Source organism: Rhinopithecus roxellana, chromosome 5 (genome assembly GCF_007565055.1).
Source record: "Rhinopithecus roxellana isolate Shanxi Qingling chromosome 5, ASM756505v1, whole genome shotgun sequence".
In the NCBI taxonomy this organism is placed as follows: domain Eukaryota; kingdom Metazoa; phylum Chordata; class Mammalia; order Primates; family Cercopithecidae; genus Rhinopithecus; species Rhinopithecus roxellana.
In genome coordinates this window covers 26,590,902-26,609,371 of record NC_044553.1, presented here as the reverse complement: position 1 = coordinate 26,609,371, position 18,470 = coordinate 26,590,902, and the positions used below count along the sequence as shown (strand labels likewise).

Sequence of the window (18,470 nt, the reverse complement as noted above, 5' to 3'; positions counted from 1 at the left end):
CTATATCCTTTGTTATGTGTACATTGACATTTTATTTGCCAGTCTGTTGTCTTTTAACCTGGTTTATAGTGATAATCTTATTCTGAAGCAGCATAGGACTTGAACTAAAGGTGGAGATTTTAAAGAACTACATCTAGTATTCTTTACCAATTAGAAATGTGTGGCCGGGTGCGGTGGCTCATGCCTGTAATCCTAGCACTTTGGGAGGCCGAGGCAGGTGGATTACCTGAGGTCCGGAGTTCAAGACCAGCCTGGCCAACACGGTGAAACCCTGTCTTTACTAAAAATATAAAAAAATTAGCCAGATGCAGTAGTGCGTGCCTGTAATCCCAGCTACTCTGGAGACTGAGGTAGGAGAATCCCTTGAACCCAGGAGGTGGAGGTTGAGGTGAGCCACGATCACTCCACTGCACTCCAGCCTGGGCTACAGAACAAGACTTGGTCTCAAAAAAAAAAAAAAGTGTGACTAGTCGTCTTTGCTTTTCCATCTTCTTAAGACACATAGAAGTGACTGAGAAGGAATAGTTATACAATAACTTTGGTTTAATAATCAGTTTAACTGAAGAATGTATGTAAATAAGGGCAGTGATACCTAATGCTGATAGTTGATAGTGTGGATTGGATAATTCAGACTGTGGGCTGACACACACATACACTCTTGGTCTTTGTCTTTATATGTAAGGATTGGGAGAATTTTTGTATATGCCTGACACATAAGTGCTCCATATATATTAGCTATTGTATCACCGGTAGGAAGTTAGCCTGGAAGTAAGTTTTACAGAATTCCAGCGTAGATTGCTTTGTGTTTTTTTTTTTTTTTTTTTTTTTTTTTTGCCAGATTTTGCTTTCACCAACAAAAACACTAAGCTCTGCCAAGCAGTTTTCAGCCATTTTGTAAGTTAGGAAAATAAACACTAAAAGTGAAATGGCGGCTCTTAGGCGGGGCTCCCACAGACTTGCTCCTTTTAAGTGGAATGTTGCTGTGCTGCTCTCTTGTGGTCATTTGGGAAAAGGCGATTAAAAAATGGAACAGTAACTTAATGGCTCTCGTTTCAAAGCCCAGTTGCAAGAAGGTTAATCACTCTATTTTTACCTACTTCAGAAAGTATTTTGAAGAGATACTAATTCCTTTTTGTCCACAAGTAAAAGGAAGTGGTAAACTTTTTTCTCATCAGCATTTATTTTTGATTGGAATCTGAATTCCCAGTTTTGACTTGTTCTTTTATCTGTGTATTATATTTTCCTTTTAATTATTTGTTAAGTAAAAAATTATAAAAGTTGTTTGCAATTTAGATGTTGAATAATTTTCAGATAGTTGTTTTTCATGAAGATTCTATATATATGTTGGATAGTCATTCCTGAAAATCCAATGTTTAATTGCCCTGTAAGAAGTAAGCCATTGGTAGTCAGCTAATTTTATTACTTTGTTATTTAGGTGAAAGCTTAAAGGATTCCACCCACTAATTCAGTTTGACCCTTTCTATTAGTCTTGTGGGCTTTCTGCCTCCTGTACTAAACCGGCATTAAAGCTACAGCTTAGTACTAATAGTATTTGCTATTATAATTATTAGGTATTAATGGGAATTCATAGTCTTTTAGGAAATGTGTTTTTAAGGGAATAATTCGAATATATATATATACACACACACACACATATATATACACATATACATATATATATATATATTTTTTGAGATAGAGTTTGGCTATTGATTCCTGGGCTGGAGTGCAGTGGTGTGATCTCAGTTCATTGCAATCTCCACCTCCCGAGTTCAAGTAATTCTCCTGCCTCAGCCTCCGAAGTAGCTGGGATTATAGGTGCATGCCACCACACCTGGCTAATTGTTTGTATTTTTAGTGGAGACTGGGTTTCACCATCTTGGCCAGGTGGGTCTTGAACTCCTGACTTCAGGTGTTCCACCAGCCTCGGCCTCCCAGAGTGCTGGGATTACAGGCTTGGCCCATAATTACACTATTTTTTTTTGAGACGGAATCTGGCTCTGTTGCCCAGGCTGGAGTGCAGTGGCGCGATCTCATTTTCCATTTCCAGTTTATTTAGTGGTTACTCCTCTTGTGAGAAGTATGAAAATTAAGTAATGCCTTTATTAAGACTTTTTTTTTGCCTTTAAGCAGTTCCTCTCCTTAGTATTTGTATTCAGTCTTACATCTGATTTTCTAGTTTCAAAAACAATATAAAAACACTTCTTTTTTCTTTGGAGACAGAGTCTTGCTTTGTTGCCCAGGCTGGACTGCCATGGCGCGATCTCGGCTCTCTGCAACCTCTGCCTCCCAGGTTCAAGTGATTCTCCTACCTCATCCTCCCGAGTAGCTGGGACTACAGATGCACTACCATGCCCAGCTAATTTTTTGTATTTGTAGTAGAGATGGGGTTTCACCGTGTTAGCCAAGATAGTCTCCATCTCCTGACCTCGTGATCCTCCCATCTCGGTCTCCCAAAGTGCTGGAATTACAGGTGTGAGCCACCACACCTGGCCTAAGAACACTTTTTTAAAACACTCATTCAAATCTTTGCTTGTTTTGTATAGGGTGGGGTGTACTTGCAGCCCTTGCTTTGGATTTAACTCTTATGGTTAGACATTTTTTTTTTTTTTTTTTTTTTTTTTTTTTTGAGACGGAGTCTCGCTCTGTCGCCCAGGCTGGAGTGCAGTGGCGCGACCTCGGCTCACTGCAAGCTCCACCTCCCGGGTTTACGCCATTCTCCTGCCTCAGCCTCCCGAGTAGCTGGGACTACAGGCGCCCGCCGTCTCGCCCGGCTAGTTTTTTGTATTTTTTTAGTAGAGACGGGGTTTCACCGTGTAGACCAGGATGGTCTCGATCTCCTGACCTCGTGATCCACCCGTCTCGGCCTCCCAAAGTGCTGGGATTACAGGCTTGAGCCACCGCGCCCGGCCGGTTAGACATATTTTAGACAGTTGACTAGTTTAGACATTAAAAATACTTAAGGTATATATTGAAGTGCTGTGAATTCACTACTAAGCTTCACTACTAAGTTTCAGTCATAAAATGTCACCAGTATCATTCCCTGAGCGCATCTGCCTCCATCAACCCCTAAAGGTAAATATGGTTGTGAACTTGGTGTTTATCTTTTCTTGGGTTTGATTTTCATTGTTGTTATTTTTGAAATTACACAGGTAATCCATGGAGCTCACAAATATACTTCAAATAACCCATCCCCAACAGAATAAACCAGTGTTAGCAATATGGTAATTAAAATGCATTTATACACATAGATATGTGCTGACAGAAATACGGCTTTTTTTTTTTCCCCAGAAGGTATTGTATGCATTGTTACATTTCTAGGAATCACTCTCCTACACAGACTCAGAAACACATAGCTACACAAGAAGATATGTGGAAAGATATTTATGGGTACAGTCAACAGTTTCGAAATACAAATACTCTACTCAGAAATACAGAAATATGGAAAGTGTATCAGGGATATTTGCAACCTATTGATTAAGTGATTAAATCTGAAAAGAACCTAAATGTACCATTAATAGGGGAATGTTATATAAAATGTAGTGAATTTATAGTATAAACTAGTTCAAAGGGAATGAGATAGGCATCTGTATAGACATATCCTGATTGGCAATCCATTGCATCCCATCTGCAGTGCTTCCCGCTTTTCAGCACAGAACAGTAAACATTTCTAGTTGGACTGTTCTAGTTATCTTCAGTAAACTAATGCTGCCTTTTGTGGGTCTTTAGTTGGTAAAGATTTTCAGTCTTTTTGTTGCCATTGGAGTTTTTTGTTTCCTAGGAGTGTATAGACCTGTTGTCCTGTGACAGTTTTATTGGTGGTGATTGCCAGAACATGATTCTATTCTTAGACTTTCGTCTGGAGTTAAACATTGTAGTAGTTGAAAAACTAAATATGTTATTTCAAAGGGGAGGCAAATTGTACATTCTAGCGAATGAATGTGCAATTGAATCCTTCTCTAATATACCAGGCACAGAGAACATCAAAGGAGATGTGCTTAGTTTGCAAGTTTATTGGGGAGGTTGACAAGCGGTCAGATTACTTTGTAGTATGGGACAAGTGGAGGCAAGGGAGTGTAGATGGTAACAGCTGCTGGAGCTTTGGAGCGAGTCTTTCTAGGACAGCATGTGTGTCATTGCTAAAAGTATGGATAGCCAGCAGGGCATGGTAATTGAAGCTCAGATTTGAGATGTGGCTGCCTGTTTTCCATCTCAGTGGTGGTAACTGCTATGACATATGTCAGTATTGTGGAAGTATCTGATAGGTATTGAGCTTAGGATAGGAGACCAAAGGATGTTTTCCAGGAGAAGGTGATACCTGGCCTCAAAATTAGAGAGGTATTTAGTTTGCTGTGTCGGCAGTGGGTGCAGGAGCTAGAGGGGAGCAATGGGGGTGTCTGGAGCAGTGGGGGTGAGGGAAGAACGATTAAGTAATGTGCTTTGAGAAATTGTCAGAGGCCAGGTTTTATAGGGCATGCTGAAATTGGATGTTTTCAGTGACCCGAAGACCTGGATGCCTGGGAAGTAAACAAGCCTTCAGCTGCCTTTGCTATGGGAATATAATTTCCAGGTACTGCCTTGCCTAACATCCCTTTCAAGTAGACTGCCCTTTCTATTAAATAAATCCCTTCCTTATGAGGAAATTCTGGAGCTGTCTCTGTACCTGTCTGTCCATGAGCAAATAGTGGAGGCAAAACTAATAAATTCCAACTAGTGTCATGGATTGTGGGGTGACGACTCACTAATGGGTGTTAGCTGGGGAGAATTTTGTGTTAGAAGGGGAATCTCAGCTTGGGTGTGATATGCTCAGATTTTCTCTGTTTGGGTAGGGCTTTGACATTTATAGGGCACTGCTTTCATAGCTGGCATTAGATGCTCTCTTGACACTACTGGTAGATGTCACATAGGTTGATACAGGTTAAAAGATGACACAGGCCTGAGGTGATCTAGGACTGAAATGGAAACTGCGATGCTAGAACCCACACCTTTTAAGTGATCCTGTCACTATCCAGCTCTCCTCTTTTCTTTTTTCTTTCCTGATGTCAACCTGCCTGGTCACAGGTATAAAATAAGTGACTCAGATGCTTTGGTCACCTGGACTAGTCAGCTTGGACTGTGCAAAGGGTTAAAGAGTCAGTAATTATAATGAGGTCTTGAAACTGTTGAGTCACTTGTGACAGGGATGCCTGTTTTTGGGGCCTTGTATAACAGGGATAAGAGTTAAGTTTTCTGAGTCTCTAATCTTTTGGACCCCTAGAGTAAAATAGAAATGAGCTTTAGATCCACACTTGGATTGGAATCCTGGCCCCCTCACCCTCTTCCTCAATTTCTAGTTTTGTCCGTTGACCAAGTTACATAAAAGATGTCAGTTTTTTTCGTCCTTTATATGGTGATAATAATGCCTAATAGTATTATTCTTGGGAATAAGCAAAATAATATATATACACACACACATACATATATACACATACATATGTAAAGTACTTAGCCTAGTGTCTGATACCTATTAGGTGATCAGGAAGTTACATGGTTTTTCTCATCTTTCCCCCCTTCCCAGTGTTGGGAACCTCCCCCTGACCCCTGCTCTCCCGTTTTTTTCTCATTGCTTCCTCATGGTAACTGAAAGGCCTCTGTATTGTAATGTGCTGTGGATCGCATGGTATTATTTGGGTCAGTCCTAGTTTGCAGTGTACTGCCCTATGCACCTCTAGAAGATGCAGTGATGGTAAATACAGAGCTTCCCTTTACCCTTTCAGGTTTTGTGCCACGTGTCTTACCTCCTGACTTCTGAACTCAGGGACTTTTCTGTTAATGCTACTCTAGGTTCTGGGTTTTTCCTTGCCCGCCTCGGAGCAAAGATAGGTAGTTTTCAAGCAAAAGAGTAGAGTGGACAGTCCACCTCTTGGTGTAGAGTCCATCCATTTGAGGTCTTTTTGCTTCAGAGTATCTTCCCCTCTACCAGCGTGCCCCTCAGTTGCTTTTTCACCATTAGAGGAAGATGAGGATATTGCTTTCTCTGTGCTTGAGGTTGATCCTCTATCACCCTTCAGTCTCTGTGGTTTCTGGTTTGTTCCTTTAGCTGTCATCTACCTGCTTAGATTGCTGCTCCCTACGGGATGGTTGGCATGAAGAAAGGAAGGGAGATGTGTGGAGGCCGATAGTCTTTATTGGGTTGGGTGTTCTCATTAGCATCAGAGTGCCCTTTTTGTTGACTTGTTTCTGTTAAGTCTACCACTTCTGAATCTCACTGCAGATTATAAGGCAGGGCCTCTGGATTGAGGTTAATGTGTATAAATTTTTACAAACCACCCCAGATGAATCTCATTTGCTCCTATTAGTGAGAACTGCTGATTGGGTAATTGCAACCAGTTTGCATTCTTCCTCTTTGGGTAAGATGCTTTGTTTTTTTTTTTTGTTTTGTTTTTTGGAGACAGAGTTTCACTGTGACACCCAGGCTGGAGTACAGTGGCAAATCATGGCTCACTGCAGCCTCGACTTCCTAGGCTCAAATGATCCTCCCACCTGAGTCTTCTGAGTAGCTGGGACCACAGGCACGCACCATCATACCCAGCTAATTTAAACATTTTCTTGAAGAGATGGGGTTTGCATATTGTCCAGGCTGATCTCGAACTCCTGGGCTCAAGCAATCGTACTGCCTAGGCTTCTCAAAGTGTTGGGATTATAGGTGTGAGCCACTGTGTCCAGCTTGGTTGGTTTTTTTTTTTTTTTGGAGACCAAGTCTCTGTCTGTGTCTAGGCTGGAGTATAGTGGTGCGATCTTGGCTCACTGCTTCCTTTGCCTCCTGGGTTCAAGCGATCCTCCTGCCTCAGTCTCCCGAGTAGCTGAGACTACAGGTGTGTGCCACCACAGCCAGCTAATTTTTGTGTTTTCAGTAAGACAGGGTTTCACCATGTGGTCCAGGATGCTCTGGATCTCCTGACCTCTGATCTGCCTGCCTTGGCCTCCCAAAGTGCTGGGATTACAGGCATGAGCCACCACGCCCAGCCTGCTTGGTTTGGTTTTGTTCTGTGTTTTGTTTTTTTCTTGTTGTGAGGGGAATGATACTTAGTAGATAAGACTTAGTGGATTCATATCTATCTGGTTTCAAATCATATTATGTTAACTAGGTGTGAGAGTTAAATACTTAAGAGCCTCAATTCAGCCTCATTTGAATGAAGGGGACAGTAATATCCATGTTCAGAGTTTCTGTCAAGAGTCTGTCCATAGAAATCACCTGCTCTGTAGCATCATGTAAACATTCAGGAAATGGTAGCTATTGGGGATTTTGAGAATGGTAGCAATAACATTATTTGGAATGTAAAAGTATAAATGTGAATTTGAAGATTTTGGTCTTATATTATCAGCATTACTATCTGTAAATGTTTTACCATGAGAATTTTTTTTTTTTTAAAGCAGATTCGTGTGGCAGTTCTTAAATATTTTTAAATCTCTCTTTCTCTCTGTCTCAAAATAAGTCACTCAGCCTCTGAAGAAGCCTCGGGTTCAGACTCAGGCAGTCAGTCGGAAAGTGAGCAGGGAAGTGATCCAGGAAGTGGACATGGCAGCGAGTCGAATAGCAGTTCTGAATCTTCTGAGAGTCAGTCGGAATCTGAGAGCGAATCAGCAGGTTCCAAATCCCAGCCAGTCCTCCCAGAAGCCAAAGAGAAGCCAGCCTCTAAGAAGGAACGGATAGCTGATGTGAAGAAGGTATCTACTTTGCCCTATAGTACAAATGTGCTGCTAGCCTAGGACAAGCTAGCAGACCTTTATTGGTTATGAAAACTCATTAGTATATCTTGATAATGAAACCTACAGCCATTTTTTCTAGTAATATACAGTAGAATATCTGAGGATACAAATGAAGACTTCTTTCTGCTCTATTAAGGAAAATAAATTACCTGAACCATCCAATTATAGGGAGGAGAGACAAATTTTTGTATGCTTGTTTTTTAACTTTATTTATTTATTTTTGAGACAGAATCTTGCTCTGTTGCCCAGCCTGGAGTACAGTGGCGCGATCTTGGCTCACTGCAACCTCTGCCTCCCAGGTTCAAGTGATTTCCTGCCTCAGCCACCCAAGTAGTTGAAATTACAGGTGTCCACCACCACGCCTGGCTAATTTTTGTATTTTTAGCAGAGACTGGGTTTCACCATGTTGGCCAGTCTGGTCTTGAACTTCTGACCTCAGGTGATCCACCTGCCTCGGCCTCCCAAAGTGCTGGGGTTATGGACCTGAGCTACCACGCCCAGCTTAAAATATACTTTTAAGGTTAAAGTGAGCAGTTCCAAAGTTAATAATGTGTAGTTACAGATTGGATGGACCTACAAGCCAGTCAGAATGATTGGAGTGTGCCTTTGATAATCATTATCCTAAAATGAGAACTTCTAAGGAAGGCTCTTGGTTTTCTGTGTACACATCGTTTTTACATGTTAGCTCCCTGCCCTCCTCCAAAAGCTTATTACTCATGTAAGAGTACTCAGTCGTGAGTAACTCCACATGGTAGATTTTTCATGAAGAGTTGACTTAGATATCAGCTCTCAAAAGGGCAAATAAGAACACAAGATAATTTTAGGATGTAAATATTACAATATATGCTGTAATAAAGTCACAGTAGTTGAGCTAGAATGCCTATCTGATGTCTTGGAGTGATAAAACTAGTTGATGTAGTAACACTGAAATGATTTAGCCCTCCCGGTTAATAAGGGCTCCATGAAAACCTGTGTTCAGTAAAACTTTCATAGCTCTAGCAGAGGTCCACGGGTGGGCATGGGTAGACAGGCTAGAGTAAAGCGCTCTTTTCCCTCCTTCCTGTCTCTGCCAGGTTTTTTCAGAGTGTTTTATGTTTACTGCCTCTTCCTGTATTTCCCACTACTTGGTTATTCCTAACTCCTTCTGGTTGGACCTTTTGTCCTTTAACTCCAAGGTGATGCTAAGGCCATTACAGAATCTGTGGACTTGGGATTACGTGATTACATTGGATTCTAGTTGTAAAATGCCTATTCCTGGGCCATCTTCTTTTCTTTTGAAGCCTTGCTTTTCTTCAGCTTACTTCATCATTTTTATGTTGTTGTTGTTAAAGTCATTGTTGATAATGTCCTTTCTTAGTGACATTTGGATCATTTTTCATAAAGATGAGACAGGATCTTGCTCTATCACCCAGGCTGGAGTACAGTGGTGCAATCACAGCTCACTGCAGCCTTGATCTCCTGGGTTCAAGTGACCCTCCCACCTCAGCCTCCCAAGTAGCTGGGACTACAGGCACGTACTGACACACCTGGCTAATTTTAAAAATTTTTTGTAGAGACAGAATCTCCCTATGTAGCTCAGACTGGTCTTCAGCTCCTGGACTCAAGCCATCCTTCCGTCTAGATAGACCTCCCAGGTTGCTGGGATTACATGCCTGGCCCTACCCTTTTAAATGCAAACATTTCACAAGTATCAGCTAGTGGCTTCTTTTGTGCATGTTCTGAGCCTTACTTTTCCAAATATTCTCATGATGTTAGCTGTCACCTGTGATTTGATAACCCATATTTCTCATCTCAGCTTTTACTACTTGCTTAATTTCTGTTATACCTTTTCATGTCAGTGTTCCACAATCCATTCAAATTCCTTTTGCTGCTATGTGATTCTGTTAAAAGAATACAGAATATACTTAGTTATCTCCGGGTAAGAAAGTGAAAATGATTTTTCTCCTCAACTAATCTGTCCTTTAAATTTTTAAAATCACTGATGAGGATTGTTGCAGATCTTAAAGGTTGTTACAGGTCTACAAAAATCAGGTCTTAAAGGCAAAGGACTAATTACTGCTACAGAATAAAAATAGATGTATTAGAGAAAGGGTGGCAGTGGTTCTCCTGAGAACTTCTAGCTGTGTGTTGGCAATGCCTCATCTGCATTTATCTGGGATGTTACATGACCGAGGAACTTAAAGAAAAATAAAAATTCCTGATTCAAATTAAATAATTAGACTTAATGGGGGCTTTGCTTCTTGTATTTTCAGTTTCACAGGTGGGTTAGTGCAGTCAAGACTGAAACTCAAAGCAGTAGGGAATTTAAAATTTATCAGTAAATACTTTGTCTTTAGTGGAAGCAGCTGCTGTCTCACCTTGCCATATTATGTATGTTTATATTTTAATGCTGTCTCACCTTGCCATATTATGTATGTTTATATTTTAATGATGGGTAAGCAGTATACCATGTAGAGTTATAGCTATTAAGTAACGAAGACATTGTTAAACTAATATATCCTAGAATAATAGGCCTATTTTCAAAATAAATAAAACTAGCAAAACAACCCTTTTGATATTTGGTTACTTGAATTCTTTTCCATTGCAATAAATGTTTGATAATAATAATGGGGGTCAAGAAAAAAGATTAATGCATGGTCTCTTAATTTTACAGATGTGGGAAGAATATCCTGATGTTTATGGGGTCAGGCGGTCAAATCGAAGCAGGCAAGAACCATCACGATTTAATATTAAGGAAGAGGTACGGAAAAAATGTTTTCAGGGCATGCATTTAAACTCCCTATCTTCATTCTTTCTGACTATGGTATATGTTACCATTAAAAAGACTGAACTTCAGGCATGGGGGTTAAGTGACTCTAATATGAGCTATCTGCGAACAGATACAGTAAGGCAAGAAGTTAATAATCAAATAAAAGAATCTAACCAGAAAGATCATATAATAGTGATTTTTTTAGTAGAGTATTATACAGAATTGACCTCAAAATTATTTATTTTTTAGGTTGTTTCTCATAGTGAAAATTGATTATATAGCGAGAAGTTTACTTTTTTAAGCCCCTAACTTTCTAAATCTCCTAGATTTTTATTAAATGGGTAACTTGTTTGGTAAACAAATAGCAATAGAAATAGTTTTGAATTTGTTCCTGAAAGAGGAGGGAGTGCTTAATTAATGTATCTACTTTTATTTAACTTCTTAAATTTGGTTTCCTTGCTCATTTTTAGTGTGAGATATAATGAGTTTCAAACATACTTAATTGTGAGAGATTGAATAGATTGGTGATTTTAAAATTGATATTCTATACCAGGCTTGGTTGTCTATAGAATCAGACTTCTTTCACCTTTCTCATTTTGTGTGATGTTTTTGTGGATTCTTATTCTGAATTAGATTTATAGACTAGATCCTGAAGAGAGGTTCTTTTGTCTCAATGAAATGTCCCCTTTCTGCTTTCTTAGGAGGACTTTGCTAGTCTTAGCTATATAACGAACTTCTGATGAAAGTTAAATATTGATAGCCACAGGTCAGTGAGTTGGGTGTGGGTTTTTAAATAAATGTACCTTAAAAATCTAATTTATCCTAACATCTGCATTACATTTGTGGTTTTATTTTCAGTGACCTCTGAGCTGGTTTGCCTTTGCTTTTGTTTCCCATAGTGTCTAGCACTAGGTTACTGAGCCATGTTTGTTAAAACCAATCACATAGTTGTAGAAATCTTTTCCTCTTTTATATATTAATTAACACATTCTCTGTAGGGTACAAGATTAACAGCAATAGGAGTAGTTTGCTATTTTCCCTAATTTTGGAGAGAAAGAGCTATTGAAATGTCTGTGACTGTAAACTTTCCTTGGCCTAGTGCTGTTAGCAGAGCACTGTTGGCTCATGAGTGAACATACTCTTAAATGAGTCTAAAATGAATACTTCAGTATTTGGTGCCTCTAAGGCACACTGACTAAATGTTGTGGCATTTTTATTTGATATTCTAAATCTGCAGTATCCAGTATGGTCCGCACTGCTCACATGTGGCTTTTAAAATTCACATTAGTTAAAAATTCCATTTCTCAGTCACATCAGTCACATTTTAAGTGCTCAGTAGTCACATGTGGCTGACGGGTACCGTATTGGACATTGTAGATATGGGACATTTACATCGTTACAGAAAGTTATTGGATATTGCTGTTCTGGAAGTCAAGCTGAGATAAATATTTCCTGACTTTAGAGATAAGTCAGTAATAGCAGAGATAGATTAATTTTCAAATCAAAAGAAGAGGGAGTTCCACCAAGCAAGTGCTTAGGTTTCTTTCTGTCTAAAAGCTCATATTGAATAATGGTATATTGAGTAGATTGTTGATCCAGGAGATAGTGTTGTCCCTAAGAACTGTGAATTAAAGTCTGTAATCATTTTTCCCCCCTCACACACTGAAGGCAAGTAGCGGGTCTGAGAGTGGGAGCCCAAAAAGAAGAGGCCAGAGGCAGCTGAAAAAACAGTAAGTCTTTCATGGGGGAAATTATTCAATCTAGTAGCTTCAAACTTGTCGGCATTTCTAGGACTGCCTTCATTGTGTCTTTAGTCTACTCCAGGTCCCTTAGTCTGCTTCTGTCTCTCTTACTAGAAGGTGACTATCTACCCTGGGTGATTATCTACCCTGGCCTGTTGCAATAGCAGCAGCAGCATTGGAAACCCAAGATTCTCAGTTTAACACATGGAAGGAGTCCACGTATACTCGGGCTGTTGTTTGGGATCAATCTCAGCTTCTTCCATCGGGTTAACCCAATTAGCCCATTGATTTTTTTCAGAAAAATATATATAAATAACAAGTACAGAGGTATTTGGTGTTGTAGTAAGCAAGGAACAAATGTAAATTTGCCATTTTTATGGCAGAATTATATTGGGTGAACATCCATTTTGGTAAGAAATTACGTATTGTTGTTTCTGTATAATTTTAATATTGCAGTTCATAAGCCAGAAAAATTTAATTTGTGGACTTAATGTGAAGTTTCTTTGTAACATAGATTTATATGTTCATTATTTTTTAATTTAAAAAGTTCTTATTTATATGATACGAAATTATTTGATTTTTTTTTTGAGAAATAATTTTTAAAGTCATTTTTTGGAGAGGGTGTGAATCCTGTTGACAATCTGAGTTCTATAGCTTCTCTCGAAAATGTAGGTATTCAAAACTTTGTATACCAGTTCAGGGGTTCTCATGTTAAACAACTGTCCATGGCTTCTATTAAGAGCTCTAGGTACATATTCTGTGTTGGAAAATATTATTAATCTTTAGTAAGTGGCCTAAGGCAAGTCATTTGAGATTTTAAAACCCATTTCCTCATCTCCAAAAAAAAGTAATACTGTCTCCCCAACAGGATTATTAGAAGCTATGCTAAGATTTTGTGACATTAAATAAATGTAGGGTATTACAGAGCCTTACAGAAAAGTCAAGTACTTAATATTGCCCTGCTAGAGTGCATTCAGTTTTCATTTGTGTTTTGGAGAAATAGTAACTGTAAGCAAACTGCACTTGTCATCTTAGAAGGCTTTTGTTCTACCCCAGTCTCATGGTCTGGTTGGGAGACTATTATCTGCTTACTGGTCTCATGGCCTTTTGAGTATCTTTCCTGAAATGTCCACCTTGATTACACGCTGGGAAATCAACACATGTAATCCTTACTTCACTATCTGGCTTACATTCCTTTGGTCTCTTGACTGCAAGTTAAATGGTGCTGTGCTTGAATTCTTGACTTCCTATTTTAATGGCCTTATTTGTGTGTGCAGAAGCCAGCGTTTTTTTCAGTCACTGTATAATACATTGCACTTACTCTGGCTCATATTCCTGTCAGCCTTTTTTTTTGGAGACAGGGTCTCACTCTGTTGCTCAGGCTGGAGTGCAGTGGCTTGATCTCAGCTCACTGCAGCCTTGGCCTCCTGGACTTAATTCACCCACCTAAGCTACCCGAGTAGCTGGGACTACAGGCGTGTGCTATCATGCCCAGCTAAGTTTTTAAAAATTTATTGTAGAGACAGGGTCTCAACTATGTTTCTCAGGCTGGTTTCAAACTCCTGAGCTCAAGCAGTCCTCCAGCCTCGGTCTCCTGGGATTACAGGTGTGAGCCACTGTGCCCTACCACTTAACAGTCTTAAGAATTCCCCAAAGTTGGCAACCTTCAGTAGCATATGTGGACCTTTCTTTTCCTGAGTAGAACTCCTTAGTTCCTTGTAGAGTGGGATCTGTCTTCTTTCTCATATTGCTTCCCTACCCTAGGGCTCTTCCATAGGAACTGCCTTGGGCTGAGGTAGGAAGTTCCCCTCATGTTCGTGTGTTTGGACACTGGGCTAGTCTTCCCTTCTGCTATTTTCTGGCCAGCTGGTGAGTATTGTGGATTTATAGAGAGCTCTTCCCCTGAGTCACCAGTTGAGATTCCTGAAAGATTAATTAGAGGAGGTCTTATAGCTGCTAACACTCAAGTTGCAAGGCACAGCACTTTAGGAGGCTTCCGTGATCCAAGCTGAGCAAGTGTAACATAACCTAATGTGTGGGCCCATGCATTTCAGAATTGAGAGAGACTCACTCAGAGAGTGAAAGGTTTGAAATACTGGCACAAAGAAACGCTTTTCTGAAACCCTTCAGATTTTATTCACACATTTTAGAGTTTTTAAGAAGGGACAATTTTGTAAAATTGGTTTAGAATTAAACTTTAGGAAAGTTGCAAGAATGAAAGTGCAGTACAAAGGACATCTTTTATACTTTACCCAGGTTACCATTTTTGCTTCATTTGCTTTATTGTTATGGGTGCTATTTATTTAAGAGAGAAGGTCTTGCTCTGTCGCCTAGGCTGAGTGCAGTGGTGCAATCTTGGCTCTCTGCAGCCTCAATCTCCTGACCTTAAGTGATCCTACTACCTCAGCCTCCCAAGTAGCTGGTACAACAGGCGTGGGCCACCATGCCTGATTTTTGTATTTTTGTAGACATAGAGGTCTCACTATGTTGCCCTGGCTGGTCTCAAAGTCCTGGCCTCAAGTTATCCTCTGACCTTGCTCTCCCAAAGTGTTGAGATTAGCAGACGTGAGCCACTGCACCCAGCCTGTGTATGTTTGTATATATACACACATAATGTTTTTTATTAACTATTTGAGACCAAAATTCATAGAATTTTACCTTCTACCCCTTTCCCTTAAATATGTAAGGTATGTTTCTTAAAAATAAGAATATTCTCTTTTATAAGCACAGTACAGTACAGTTTCAACTTAGGTTTAAAACGTTGCTGATGTACTTTTTTTTTTTTTTTTTTTTTTGAGACGGAGTCTGGCTCTGTCGCCAGGCTGGAGTACAGTGGCGGGATCTTAGCTCACTGCAACCTCTGCCTCCTGGGTTCACGCCATTCTCCTGCCTCAGCCTCCCGAGTAGCTGGGACTACAGGCATGTGCCACCACGTCCAGCTAATTTTTTGTATTTTTCATAGAGATGGGGTTTCACCATGTCCGCCAGGGTGGTCTCGATCTCTTCACCTCGTGATCAGCCTGCCTTGGCCTCCCAAAGTGCTGGGATTGCAGGCTCAAGCCACCACACCTGGTTGCTGATATACTTTTGTCTAATTCATATTCCAGTTTTGTCAGTTAACCCAGTAAAGTCTTTCATAATATTTTTTATTTTTCCATCTCTACTACAGGATCTAGTTTAGGGTCAGTTACTGCAATTAGTTGCATGTCTGGTCTCTCTCTTTTTTTTTTTTTATTATACTTTTAAGTTCTAGGGTACATGTACATAGCGTGCAGGTTTGCTACATATGTATACATGTGCCATGTTGGTGTGCTGCACCCATTAACTCATCATTTACATTAGGTATATCTCCTAATGCTATCCCTCCCCCTCCCCCTACCCCACAACAGGCCCTGGTGTGTGATGTTCCCCACCTTGGGTCCAACTGTTCTCATTGTTCAATTCCCACCTATGAGTGAGAACATGCGGTGTTTGGTTTTCTGTTCTTGCGATAGTTTGCTGAGAATGATGGTGCCCAGCTTCATCCATGTCCCTGCAAAGGACATGTCTGGTTTCTTTAATTGGGAGCACTTTCACAGCCTTCTTTTGCTTTTAGGACATTGATGTTTTTGAAGAATGCAGTCTTGCGAGGGGCTGTGTTCTTTGGAGAATTATAAAGAGATCAATTACCCCATCATGATGTGTATTAGGTTTTTTTGTTTTGGGATGGACTCCTCACTCTGTCGCTCAGGCTGGAGTGCAATGGCACAATCTCAGCTCACTGCAACCTCTGCCTCCTGTATTCAAGTGATTCTCCTGCCTCAGCCTCCCAAGTAGCTAGGATTACAGGCATGCGCCACTGTGCCCAGCTGATTTTTGTATTTTCAGTAGAGATAGGGTTTTACCATGTTGGCCAGGCTGGTCTTGAACTCCTGACCTCAGGTGATCCGCCTCGGCCTCCCTAAGTGCTGGGATTACAAGATGAGCCACTGCGCCCAGCCTTTTTTTTTTTTTTTTTTTTTTTTTTTTTGAGACGGAGTCTTGCTCTGCCGTCCAGGCTGGATTGCAGTGGCCGGCTCTCAGCTCACTGCAAGCTCCGCCTCCCGGGTTCAAGCCATTCTCCTGTCTCAGCCTCCCGAGTAGCTGGGACTACAGGCGCCCGCCTCGTCGCCCGGCTAGTTTTTTGTATTTTTTAGTAGAGACGGGGTTTCACCATATTAGCCAGGATGGTCTCGATCTCCTGACCTCGTGATCCGCCCGTCTCGGCCTCCCAAAGTGCTGGGATTACAGGCTTGAGCCACCGCGCCCGGCCTTTTTTTTTTTTTTTTTTAATTAAAGAGACAGGGTCTTACTCTATTGGTGCAGGTGTGTGGTCATAGCCCACTGCAACCTTGAACTCCTGGGCTCAAGTGATCCTCTTGCTTCAGTCTCCCCAGTAGTTGGGACTACAGGCAAGTACCACCACATCCAGCTGTATTCATATTTTTAAAGCTTGGAAGAAGTTATATAGCACAAGGTACCTGCACAATATTTAAAATTTTAAAAAATTAGTTGGCATCATTTAATTGAGAGATGGTGCATAACAATCTGTGTTTTTAGCTTCTTTTGAGAAAATTTGGTAATGCTGGCTCATGTAACAGTGACAGACCAAGAGTTCTCCATTTTGTTCTCATCTGGCCCCTGTGAGTATCTGAGATTGTATCTCTGACTTAGAGTCATACAAACAAAACATTGAATTTTATTTAACCAACTCATGCTGTTTTGATTGAACTTTTTTTTCGTGCATTACCTGTTAATGTTATCCAGATTTGCTCAATGTTGCATAAGATTTTTGTTGACTCCTGGTCCTGGTGGTTTTGTTTTGTTGTTGTTTTTGAGACAGCATTTTATTCTTACTAGGTGGGAGTGCAGTGCAGTGGCACATTCACAGCTCCCTGCAGCTTTGACCTCCTGGGCTCAGGTGATTCTCCCAGCTTAACCTCCTGAGTAGTTGGGACTAGTAGGCGCACATCACCACACAAGGCTAATTTGTTAATGTTTTGTAAAGACTGGGTCTCACTCTGATGTCCAGGCTTGTCTTGAACTCCTTGGTTCAAGCCATCCTCCCACCATGGCCTTCCAAAGTGCTGGGATTACAAGCATGAGCCACTGTGCCCGGCCCTTTTCCAGTGTTTTGAATTGGAGATTGTCACATATCTGTAACACAGTGGAAGGGAATCACTGTTAGCCTCAGATTTCCTGTGATCATTGGAATTTTTATGAAAGGCATCCTTTCTTGGGGAAATCTACTGAAGATTGAAGAAACAAAAGTAGCTACTTCCCTCTTTTCCAGATGTCTTCTAAGTGGAGGAAAAAGGAGATTTTTTTTTACAGACAGTTAATAGCAAGCCTTACCAACTCTTGGTCAAAGTTCTGGATCATTATATTTAAAAGTAGCTTTTGTTCATTTCCTACTTTATAGTTGATTAGAGTTGATTTGTCTATCTTAGGATTTGTGTCTAGCCAACCACCTTTTCCCAATAAAGGAAGAAAATTATATACATTTAAGTTGCATTTTGACTTTTTCCATGTCTATTTACATTGCCTTGCGGCCTTTTGGCTAAATCTTGGTATTTTTCTCCCTAATTCTCAAAAATTTGGGAAAAATTTAGTTGAATTTTGTGTTTTTACGGTATCTAGGGGATTCTGTTAATGGCCTCTTAAGCTGGATATTATGTTTCCTTTGGTACACGTGTGTGTGTGTGTGTGTGTGTGTGTGTGTGTGTGTCTGTCTTCTTTTTTTTTATTATTATACTTGAAGTTGTAGGGTACATGTGCATAACGTGCAGGTTCGTTACATATGTATACATGTGCCATGTTGGTATGCTGCACCCGTTAACTCGTCATTTACATTAGGTGTATCTCCTAATGCTATCTCTCCCCCTCCCCCCACCCCATGACAGGCCCCGGTGTGTGATGTTCCCCTTCCGGTGTCCAAGTGTTCTCATTGTTCAATTTCCACCTATGAGTGAGAACATGGGGTGGTTGGTTTTTTGTCCTTGCGATAGTTTGCTGAGAATGATGGTTTCCAGCTTCATCCATGTCCCTACAAAGGACATTAACTCATCCTTTTTTATGGCTGCATAGTATTCCATGGTGTATATGTGCCACATTTTCTTAATCCAGTCTATCATTGATGGACGTTTGGGTTGGTTCCAGTCACATTTTTTTGCTCACGATCTTGTGTCGTAAACTTTATTGTAGCCTGACTT

The 18,470-nt window shown here is 40.5% G+C and overlaps 1 protein-coding gene across 7 annotated transcripts in view; it reads left to right on the top strand.

Annotated features, from left to right (window-relative positions):
- Positions 1-18,470, top strand: part of CHD2 (chromodomain helicase DNA binding protein 2) — a 150,633-nt gene that overhangs the window by 34,904 nt on the left and 97,259 nt on the right. For all 7 annotated transcript variants that reach the window (XM_030930969.1, XM_030930963.1, XM_030930964.1 and 4 more), the window contains 3 exons: positions 7,476-7,707; positions 10,403-10,489; positions 12,167-12,228. In XM_030930969.1, coding sequence (XP_030786829.1) covers positions 10,403-10,489; positions 12,167-12,228 — 149 coding nt within the window. In that variant the 5' untranslated portion in view covers positions 7,476-7,707. The remainder of the gene's footprint in view (positions 1-7,475; positions 7,708-10,402; positions 10,490-12,166; positions 12,229-18,470) is intronic.